Consider the following 12,317-nt stretch of genomic DNA (forward strand, 5'->3'; position numbering starts at 1 on the left):
CACATTGACACTCTTTGCCAAAAAACAAAACAAAAAAACTACTGCTTTACCCCAATATTCAATATGATATCGGTGAGTAATTTCTCCCTGGAGCAACTAGGCCTACACGAAATTTAAGGGGTTCCCCCACCAGCCAAATCTCACGTTAACCACTTTGCGTGTATGCACATGCATTTCTTCTTAGCCTTCTTCTAATGTTGGTGACATACGAGAAGCCTACTCTAAACGCGATACCAAGTAATTTACATAACATGCCTAAACCACGCCCATATATAAAGGCCTTTAGTCGCACCCTTTTCTTCATTCACTTTCAGCAACATGACGCATGAGAGAAGGGTTCTCTAAACAAGTTGAAACACATGACACGTTTCCATAAATAGCCTCTTCATTTCTTTAAAATGATTTCTTTCATTTTTTTAAGTAATAGAGCACTGTTGAAAACTTTGATTGGGAGATGTATTAAATGAAAACATACAGAGAGAGAGAGAGAGAGAGAGAGAGAGAGAGAGAGAGAGAAGAAAAAACATAAGGTAAAACAAACAAGCAGTTGTAAGGCAACTTGGTTATTCTTTCTGTAAAGTAGATAAAGTAAACTAGATTTAAAAAAATAAAATCATTCTCATATTTTACCCTTTTTATAAATTGGCTGCTTTTGTATTAAAGTGTGTGTATAGTTTATCACAAGAGCGTCATCTAGTGTCCTAACCAGGAACTCTGATGAAAATAAGCTCCACTGACCATATAAACACATTAAATAGAAATTAAGTCCATACAGTTGATTATACACTACATTCATTTTGCTAAGGATTGCGTTGAACAACTTTAAAGGTCAAAGATTGATTCTTAAATGTGTTAAAGGTGAACATTTAGTCCATCAGAGAAAGTTAAAATCACATTCCAAACTCATCGAGAAAACAGAGCGCAGTGTATGTTGTATTTTTTCATATTGTTGTTACAGCAGAATAGAAAGCTGGACTTGAAGAAAATTATATTGAAGAATGCACTCCCCCAAAATGCGTATAACTGTAAATATTGTTATTGTGTGTATTTTTATTTTTTAAATCCACATGTAGCCTCTTTTTGTCTATTAAATGCTTTAATTGCTTTTATTTGCTATTTTAATAAAAAAAATAAAAAAATAATTATATATATATATATAGGCTAAAAAACACATAACTAGTAAGACATTTCTCCTGTTGGTTTTAAATCCCAGGTTTTTATCAAATGCCTCATTAAGAAACATTACAAAAAATAAAATGAATAAAAACACTTCATATTTTACACATTTTTAACATCCCAGACCAGCGGAGGACCAAAAACAGTTTTTCAAATATATATTTAAAATTTTCATTACTGTTTTATGGACGTGATAGAGCAGAGTTGGAAACTGTAAATTGTATTAAATGTAAAATAATAATGAATAAAGAAGCTCTATTAAAATCAGCAAGTAAAAAAAAAGGTGAACAAGCCAGAAAAATATATATATAAAAAGTATTTTCACACGACAACGATGTACCATAAACAAAAAGGTTTTTCATTTGCATTTTCCACGCAGACCACAACATTTTCAAAGCAATCCCCATTCACTCGGTTCAGCAAAGACACTATATCAGGCCAGTAGATAAAGATGTAATTCACTGAAGAAACACTATGTGCCTATAGACTAAACAAGTAATACGTATGCATGATGTTACCGTTTTCACAAATTTGTGTTTTTATAGTTTACACAGAGATGATAACGGGTATAAACGGATAAAGTGAAGTTGTGAAACGAAGATTAAACCCACAGACTAAAGTGATATGTAAGTTTTAGTGAGCTAATTAGACTAATTGTATTGTTTGGTTTGCAACGTACACTCTACAATATGGAAGGAAACATCATGGACACCTCATCCCTAAACGTGAGGATTTCCTCGATGTGATGATGTCATAAACTAAAACAAAAACAGTAGCAGCGCCCACCAGAACAGAGGCGACCAATCGGGCGAACACTTCAGACGCATCACAACAGAAAGCACAATCTGAGGAAACACAAAAACATCATGATACACTTGTGAATACGGAGGCGTATTGCATTCACTTGAAGAAAAAAAAATCTACTCTGTTTTTCTGAATTAACAAGTTAATTAGCTCAGAATTACGAGATCATTTTTCATGGAAAAAAGTTTTTGCTCTGTTTTTTTGAATTACGAGTTAATTTTTCATGAGAAAAAAAGTTGTTGCTCTGTTTTTCTGAATTACGAGTTAATTTTCCATGTAATTTTTTTTTTTTTTGCTGTTTTTCTGAATTAACGATTTAATTTTTCATGAGAAAAAAAGGTTTTGCTCTGTTTTTCTGAATTAACGAGTTCATTTTTCATGGAAATTTTGAATTAACGAGTTAATTTTTCATGAGAAAAAAGTTTTTGCTCTGTTTTTCTGAATTAACGAGTTAATTTTTCATGTTTTGTTAATTAGTCTGTTTTACTGAATTAATGAGTTAATTTTTCATGGACATTTTTTTTTTTTGCTCTGTTTTTCTGAAAATTGCCATGAAAAATTAACTCGTTAATTTAGAAAAACAGAATAATTAACAAAACATGAAAAATTAACTTGTTAATTCAGAAAAACAGAGCAAAAACTTTTTTCTTATGAAAAATTAAATCGTTAATTTAAAATTTCCATGAAAAATTAACTTGAAAAATAATTTTTCATGAGAAAAACGTTTTTGCTCTGTTTTTCTGAATTAACGAGTTAATTTTTCATGGACATTTTTTTTTTTTTTGCTCTATTTTTCTGAAAATTTCCATGAAAAATTAACTCGTTAATTCAGAAAAACAGAATAATTAACAAAACATGAAAAATTAACTCGTTAATTCAGAAAAACAGAGCAAAAACTTTTTTCTCATGAAAAAAATATTTTTCATTGGGAATTTTTCATGGAAATTTTCAGAAAAACAGAGCAAAAAAAAAAAGTCCATAAAAAATTAACTTGTTAATTCAGAAAAACAGAATAATTAACAAAACATGAAAAATTAACTTGTTAATTCAGAAAAACAGAGTAGATTTTTTTTCTTCAATTGAATTTAATACGCCTCCGTATGTGAAAGACCAACAGCATAAAGTAGAAAACAAATAAGACATCGATCATTATGTCAATAACATAACTAACAAACCTGAGCATGGCTGACAGAGCTCAGTGATGTTGAGATGTGTGGTCTGGTTGCTGATGGGATTGTTCAGCACACAGCTGTAGGAGTCATCCACACACTCCAGATGTAGAGAGAGACTTCTGTTGAGATCACACACACTGATGCTGGACAACACACTGACTCCTTTGTACCAGGAGAGAGTCGCATCACTCACATTCACTATTGATGAACACACCAGTGAACATTTGGACACTGAAGATCCTGATGATGAATTTGGTGGAAATTCACTGACAATAACCGGAACGGGCAGACGAGCTTAAAAACATGAAAGAAATGTAAAAAGAAATGTAGCTTTCCTGCAACTGTCCATATAGCAAACAACAGTGCAAACTGTAAATCTCTACTCACCGTAGACAGTAACATTGAAAATATGTGTTTTACGTTTATTGCTGCTGATGGTGATTAGATAAACCGCAGAGTCTGTGATTCTGGTGTTCATGATGGTCAGAGATCCAGTTTGATTGTCCACCTTCAGTCTGTCTCTGAATCTCACATGTTCCTCGATTGTGATGATCTTGGTCGCGCAGCTCATTTTCGCTAAAAGAGGCCCGGTGATATTAAAGTTCCACGTGATCACACCATTTTTCTGTAGTTCAGTATCAGTCTGTAGTTCAGTATTAGTCTGTAGAGTGACTGAATCTCCCTCCATCACTGACACTGACGTCACTGCATCAACACCTGGAGAACAAGAAAAAAACAAAGTCAATTGTGCAGGTTAAGAAAGTGAAAGGTATTCCAATTAAGCTTTAAGTGAAATGTGTGGTTTTGAAACAATGTGAAAATCAAATAAGATCCTTTAAAGTAAAAAGATCTCAGAGACGCATCTTCATATGTTTGTAACTTACCACGCAGAAGGCAACAGCACAAACAGAACAAAATTGATCCGTCAAACATTTTCCTCAGCGGTGCAGGGATGTGAACTATTATCACTCGAGGTGCTCGAGCTTAAAACTCTGAAAGCGCTGTGGTTTGCAGTCGATGAAATCAAGCCCGATCTCCTGCGTTGCACTTCTTCTTTCTCCTCCCTCCACACACACACACCACAGCAAACCTGATCATGTAAGAGAGTTTCCTGCTAAAAACAGGACGACTGCCGATTGTCAGGATAACGCACTGACAGACAGCAACATAGTGAAGTGTCGTATCAGTCGTATCCGTGGTACATGTAGACCATCTGGGCCGACACTATGTTGTTGTCCAGGAAGATTCATTCTTGTTGCTTTTTTTACAATAAAAGCTGCAGTTTAATAAAGTTAATTGTATGACCTCTTTTTCCACTTTATAGGCAGTGTGTCTAAAAAGATAGCAAACTGACATTGAATCAACGTGGAAACATGACATCGAAACAACGTTGATCTGACATTGTTTCGCTCATCGTATTAACGTTGAACCAACGTCAGACGCGGCATTCTTCAAAACTAACGAAAAATCAACTTGAAATCAACGTTGTTTCAACGTTAGGAAAGCAAACCAAATGCATCGATTTTCATTTAGCTTTGAAGAATGCCGCGTCTGACGTTGGTTCAACGTTAATTCGATGAGCAAAACAATGCCAGATCAACGTTGTTTTGATGTCATGAGAGACGTCGTTTCCACGTTGATTCAATGTCAGTTTGCTGTCTGTGGCGTTTTTATCCAGCTGAAAACGCCGTGCTTTGGGCGCTTAAGAGCGTTTTGGCAGCGCAGCGTTTTTTCCGTTGAGATGTTTCGTTGCTATACGCCTTATTCACGGCAGCGCCATCTTTGATTTTTAATGAGAATGAAAGCGAGGCTGTGAGGGATAGACTTGCATCTCTTCAATGGGCTGGATTGTTATTTAATGTGTTTTCGGATTGTTCTGCTCATGAAACACTGGAAAAATATCTTGCCAAGAAATGTCAGGTGACAAAAAACTCCCGACAATGTAAGCTGTGGAAAATTGTAAGTAATCTAGCCGCTTTATTACAGCGGATGCCATTGGAAACAGTAAGTCTATCCCACAGCCTCACTTTCATACCTGTCATGGCGGTGCTCTGAATAAGGTCTATGATACAGAATATCCGCAGCAGTTTGAATGTTGTGACAGTTGGTGGGTGTGGTATTAGTCCCGCCCCTCCTCCACTGTGATTGGACGGCTGGATAAAAAGTGACAGTGATGAGCGCTGCGTTTTATCCAAAGTTGAACATTTTTCAACTCTCGACGACCAGTAAAAAACGCTGAGCGCCGTGAAAAAAAACGCTCAACGCCTCGTCACTCTCATGGCGTTCAAAGAACGCGGCGCTCCCATCGAAAACAATTGAAAACATAGGCTATCCCAGACAGCAAACTGACATTGAATCAACGTGGAAACGACGTCTCTCATGACATTGAAACAACGTTGATTTTGCTCATCGAATTAACGTTGAACCAACGTCAGACGCGGCATTCTTCAAAGCTAAATGAAAATCGAAAATTGGTTTGCTTTCATAACGTTGAAACAACGTTGATTTCAAGTTGATTTTCCGTTAGTTTTGAAAGAATGACGCGTCTGACGTTGGTTCAACGTTAATTCGATGAGCAAAACAATGTCAGATCAACGTTGCTTCGATGTCATATTTCCACGTTTATTCAATGTCAGTTTGCTATCTGGGACGTGGAAAAACGTTTTGGTGGACACACAGCCTTAGGGTACATTTAAGCATTTAAAAGTTTTTCCTTTGCGTTTTTCAAGTACAGACGGCAATGTTGTCTAAACAATCCCTGTTCACATGGATAAGCGAAAACAGCTTTAAACACTGTATTCTTCTGTCAGGCCAGTAGATGGCCTTATACTTTTCAAAGAAACATTTTACCATTTTCATAACGATAAAGATAGACTATAATGGTATCGATTTCAAAAGTGTGTGTTTTCAGGCTCTTAAAATGCTGTTGTGTAAATGAATGTCTACAATGCACAAGTTTATCATTTTTAGTTGTAAATGCTGTAGTGTAAATTGTCCTGTTTTTGTTTTGTTAAGATAAAGCCAATAAAATCATGTCACAATTTAACAAAAGGCGTTGTTTAAACAACAAAGTCGTATTGTGTTTTTGCAGTGACTGTGATTGACTAGATGCATTCAACAATTTAATTGTGTTTGGGAGTCAAAATGAAACTTGCTGATCTGGAAAGAAATGTGGTTGTATGTGGTTACTGATAGTATTGGACAAACAGCTTGTGCAATAGTGGCCTTTTTCCCCCATTCCAGCTGATATGATGCTCACAAAACATGTTTTATATAAAAATATAATACTATGAATGCTGATGTTTGACATACTAGAGCATTCTTCTAATTGTTTCAATGTGACACATTGAAATGTCATTTACTTTGGATTAAGATTGACTTAATTGTTCATGACCTTGATCTTGCAGTGCGATATTTCAGTAGAACTTATCAAGCTTCTCAGAAATAACCGTTGCTATCAAACCTAGATCCCACATCCTGACGATGACCAGAAGACATTCAAAAACATGTTTTTTTGGTGTGCGTCAATGCCTGGATAAGCAGTCAACAACCCAGACAAAGCGCAAAAACCTTGACTGAATCCAATATGGCTGCTCTAATCAACAGTAGTAAAATACTGTTCATTAGCACTTCTGTTTATCTGTGCCTTAAAAGTTAAGTTCACCAAATGCCATGCAACATCTATTTGTGGACATTACTTTATCTGTGCAAAATACCACACTGTTTGTATTAAAGGGGTGGTTTACTGCTTTTTTTCTTTGCATGATTGTGTTTTGGGGTGCAATATAACATGTTTTCGTGGTTTTTCTTTTTTAAAAAGTCTTATTTTTCATAAACTTCACCTTTATTGTCAACCGCGCTCTCCTCCGTCCCCTGAACGAGCGGTTCACTTCCTGATTCTATGAAAACACTCCCTCAGAAACAGGCTGTGGGCTCAGATTGGTTAGTTTGGGCTGGTGTGTTGTGATTGGCTAAACTTTATACACGTTTGTCTTACACAAAATAGCATCAAACTGGCTACTGTATACACAAACAGCATTGGCACTGGTTTACGTTCTTGATCAAATCGAAAAATAACATCATACAGTATATATACACATGAAAAATACATTTACAACATTAGTAACGTTATATATACAAAATTCAAGTCCAAAATGTTTGTACGTGTTTGTCATAGACACAAAATAGCATAACTAAGTGGCTATAAAGCCAGCGCTGGCATTTGATAAAACTAAACCATTACGTCTGAAATTATACATGCAATGATTAAGTCTTACTTACAGGTTGTGGCCCAACAACAGCTGCCTCTGGTTTTAAAGTTGGAACTGCTTCACTGTAAAAAAATATTGATGGTTTAACTTAAAAAAGTAAGTAACCTGGTTGCCTTAAAATTTTAAGTTCATTGAACTGGAAAAAGTGAGTTATACAATGAAGGAGATTAATTTAACCATCAGAAACTCAAAATAATAAGTTATCTCAACTAACTAAATTATTATAAAGTTGATTTGATGAAAGAAAATGTGTTGTGATAACAAATCTTGAAAATATTTTTTACAGTTTTCATGTTTTTGTAACAGTTTCTTGTTGAATCCGGCATTGAACTCGTGGAGATGGAAGCTGTCTCTCGTAAAATGCACAGCACAGCTCGCTAAATTACGATCGTTATTTTCAGGAACATAATCAAACATAAATTGTATCCATTGTTGACAAAGTAGAGCGTCCGTGGGAAGCTCAAACACAGAAGACCTGACAGCTGGTGAACACAACACACTCGACGAGCCGCAGAAATATGGCCATGACCTTTTTTTACATATTCCGGAGGGAGGGTTGATGCAAATGTGTGGGTTAGTGACGTCTAAAAACCTACCCAGCTGTAGTCCCAATCGAGTCGTTTTGTCAGAAGCAAAGGTGTGATGATATTCTTTAATTACAGTTCAGTAAAGACAAATCAGAAAGCCACAAAGGCAACACTTTAACAGAACTCTTGATAATTCTTGATAAATGCAACTGAAAGTCTCTTGGAGAATGAAACAGAAATTCTTAGCATCAGCCAAACAGGAATTTCAGACAGGGTTACTGGCTGGGTCCGTAGAGCAATGAGCAAACGCCACACCGTAGACCACTCACGTTTAGCTGAGATGGATAAAGCAGAGGTGAAGACTCTAAATCATCAGATAGACACTGGCACGAGTCACGAGACGAGACGGTATAATGCTGCTTATGCTGGTACAACGAACTGACAGATACACATCGTTAGATAACAATCTGACTAATAACAAAGGAAAAGGCAGGACTAGAAAGTAGGAAACAGGTGGGGAGAAGAAGGGGAAATGAGATAATGAGAAACAGCTGAGGGTGATTGCTAAAATGACAGAAAGAAAAAGTAAAAGAGAATGTAATAACAAGAATGACCAAGAGAGGGAGACAGAGAAAAAGAGAAGGATACCAGGATCATGACGTTCTTGTAGGCATTAAACTTCCTGATTAGTCTCTGCTTTCATTGAAAGTGAAATCGCAATCAACCAACCCTTTAAAATTACTGAACATTTATTTAACCACAGCAAAAGTAGATTTCTTAAGTGAATTTTTCATGTCTGCTTTTGTGTTTATTTAAAATGAGACAAATCTTATATTATTATAGTCTTATATAGGCCTATGTTATTTTATAGTTGAGAGATTTATTTAATGGAGATTTATTTAACTAGCAGAAGACACTAGCAGTGTTTAAATGACATTTGGGGAATGTTGTAACACTGCGTTACAATGAGCCCTCATTAGAACTATTCTCTATTCTATTCTATTATTAATTCTATTGAGAAACCACGAGAGAAAGGTGAATAAAGACTGAAGGTCAATGTTCAGAACTTAATTATTAATATGTAATGAACTATGTTGCATTGCTGTGTTTTCCTGGTGTGTTTGTTGTCAAACTCAAAAATGAGTTTATTGTGCTTAAAAATGCCATTATTTACAACGCATTCTCACCCCAAGGCGTCACCTTTGACCATGCTTCAATATTTGACGTTTTAGGCGCCCTTTAGCGTCACTTACATGACGCGATCCTACGGTGTCATCTAACTGACGCTAAAGGAAAGCATCAGTTAGAGGACGCGGTTAGGTTTAGGTGTGGGGTGGGGGTAGGGTACACGCGATCCTAGGGCGTCATCTTACTGACGCTAAAGGGCGCCTAAAGCGTCAGATATTGAAGCATGTCCAAATGCTTCCCAAGGCGTCAATTAAGTGACGCCTTGGGGGTGAGAATGGGCTGTTATTTACATGACAAAGTTAATAATTGTATTTTATATAGAAATAAATATTAGTTTGTCTTGTATATTTTTGGATTAGATCAGATAATATTTTAATATGTCATATTATTATTATTAATCTGCCTGTTCTGACTTGAGACCTGAGCCAGATGTTGACATCACTGTTTTATCCATGGTGAATGATGTGCAAAGTTGAATATTTTATCTGAATCTTTCTTAGAATTGATGTACATGTAGAATATTTATTAAGTTAGCTTTACAATAATCATGTGAAAAGAAGCTCTTTATTCTCAAAGTTCTTTATTCAGTACATGTTTAAATACAGACAGTTGCAGTTAAGCCTGAGGCGAGAAAAAAAAGAAGGTGATCATACCCAGACAGAAAACACAAAATTGGATTTCACTAAAGATGTAGAAAAATATATTGTTTTTTAATCCTAGTCATGGGGACCATTAACATTTAGCTTATCTTTCTGATTCGAGCCACACACATGAAGATGTGCAAAAGGTAGAAAATCTGTATTTTGTATCCCAGATAACACACTCATGTCTGATTGTTTCAAACAATAATTTAGTTTACGATTACCCAACTTAGTAATCAACCATAATAATTTTATGAACCACTGCCAACTCAGATAACTGGTTTATAAAAAATGCAAATCTTTATGATAAATTGATCATTAATAAAGGATGAAAATACAATTATCAAGATTTTAAATCAAGAAGAAAGAATTTATAGCTGTATTTATAAACTGCTTATTAATGTCTATTAATGCTTTATGAATGAGAAATGAACCGTTTACTCATGCTTAACTATTGATTATTAGCATGCAGTTATTATAAAGTGTTGCCATAATATAGCCTATATATAAAGAATAGTCTTTAACTGCTATTAATATAGCCTATTACAACGTACAGTGATGGATTAAAATGTAATGTATTACTGTAGTAGTTTTAGGTATTTGCTATATGATTAACTGCGGTCACTCCTATTTTTAAAGAAACCAGAGAAGCATATATACACTCTAAACAAAAAGGGTGCTAAATAGCATTAAAAGTGGTTCATTGGCTTGTAATCAAAGGGGAACTACTGGTGCTATATATGTAGAACCATAAGAGGTGCCATAGAGCATGTTAACCACCCCAGAGAACCACTGAAGAACCAAACTGAGCTTAACAGGTTCTTTAAATGGTAGTGGTGCTATATAGACCACTGCAAAGAACCCCTGAAGAGCCTTTTTTTTTTTTAGTGTATATATATTTTTTTGTTATGTTTGAGGCATGGTTTCCTTTGGTGTTTGCCAAATAGGAGTGTAACCGGTCCTTTTCTGACCATAGTACTCTATCTGTGTTGTGTTGTGTAGCGTGTTGTTACTCATAGAAGAAACGGAATACCGGAACTGCTGCTGACTGAAAGTTTATTTTCATGGCACATGGGATGGTGCTGGATGAATTAAAGAGAGAGACAGCAATGAAAAAATCGTTTCTCTCTGTCTTTATCACCTCTCCTCAGCATGCACAATGCAGACTCAACAACCATTATGTTGATAATAACATCAAAGATACAATAAATGAAAACATATTGCAAACATTGAATTCAGAATAAATCGTCACAACCATTTATCCTATCACAATAGAGTTTTTTGCAACAAATTCTGAATAACTCATGAATTTGAAACCAAGTTAATACAAAATGAATACATCGAAAAATTAAACAAATGCAAATCATACCTGGATGAATTAAAGAGAGAGACAGCAATGAAAAAATCGTTTCTCTCTGTCTGTATCACCTGCACAGATTAAGAATCATAATCAATCGGTTACAATCACCACATTCTGGCGACGCACACACATATTCGACATCTGTACTTCGTAATAAAACCATCAATCCTATCCATCCATACATGAAACACTCCCTAGAACCTTTATAACAGTATTAACAATAATATTAATGCATATTATGTACTTTATCGACTCTCTGCAAACTTTTATAAACTTATATGGAGGAACACCTCCGACAGCTTACCTCTCCTCAGCATGCACAATGCAGACTGAGGACGCAGCGCGAGCTGCACAGAAATGACGTCACGACGTAAGTACTAACACATAATTAAACTCTCCTTCCAAATTAATGCTAAAGATATGTAAAGAAAAATAACATTTTTATAGACTATTTAAAATAAGAGTAAATAAAATAAAAGAGTAGAGAGGGATATTTAGTGAAATACATACATTAGGAATTTTTACATCCGTCACAGGAGCACAACTAAAATATACATTTTGCTTGATATAACTAATAAATATGAAGATTAATATAGATTAATATCATATATATTTTATATTATGTGCCTTACTTCCAGTTTTAAGCATGTTTAGTCCTAAGTGTATTTTATGATAGCACTAACTGTAAAGTGACTATTGTAACTGGGCAATCAAATGTAGGCTAGGGCAATTGCTAAGCTCCAACTGATCTTACCAGTAATATTTCAGGGCTGCACTAAATAAAAAACAACAAACTTATACCATCAAGCCGGTTCAGCTATTAGCCAGTTAAGTTTCATAAAAGAAAATTGAGGTTCATGCAATCCCACTAATTTGACCCAGTTCATTTACAAGCTGTGCTTTTGCAGCCCTAAAGGTTCATCGTGGATCAAACCATGGCAAACAGACTCAGATATTTCACAAGTACATTTTCTAAGTAGAACATTTATACATAAATGTATTTAAATATTAATATTTAAAGGGATAGTTCAACCCAAAATTGTCACAGTGTCTGGTTGTGTTTCCCTTGTTTAGCACTAGAGGTCCTCATTCTCACTGTGTCCTTCACATACTAACACTGACAGGGAACATGTACACATCTCAAACAGGGTTAACACAGAACAGCTGGGAACAATGAT

General features: G+C 35.3%; 1 protein-coding gene across 1 annotated transcript; it reads right to left on the reverse strand.

Annotated features, from left to right (window-relative positions):
* Positions 1 to 755: 755 nt before the first annotated feature.
* LOC148995723 (uncharacterized) lies at positions 756 to 4,552 on the reverse strand. The gene is made up of 4 exons (XM_089121620.1): positions 4,037 to 4,552; positions 3,540 to 3,869; positions 3,156 to 3,446; positions 756 to 2,021 (listed from the first exon to the last, which is right to left on the reverse strand). The coding sequence occupies exons 1-4, from the start codon at positions 4,083 to 4,085 to the stop codon at positions 1,879 to 1,881; spliced, it is 813 nt and encodes a 270-aa protein (XP_088977746.1). The 5' UTR covers positions 4,086 to 4,552; the 3' UTR covers positions 756 to 1,878.
* Between the last annotated feature and the right edge of the window lie 7,765 nt (positions 4,553 to 12,317).

Source organism: Pimephales promelas, chromosome 2 (assembly GCF_988280905.1).
Source record: "Pimephales promelas chromosome 2, fPimPro1.hap1.1, whole genome shotgun sequence".
NCBI lineage: Eukaryota > Metazoa > Chordata > Actinopteri > Cypriniformes > Leuciscidae > Pimephales > Pimephales promelas.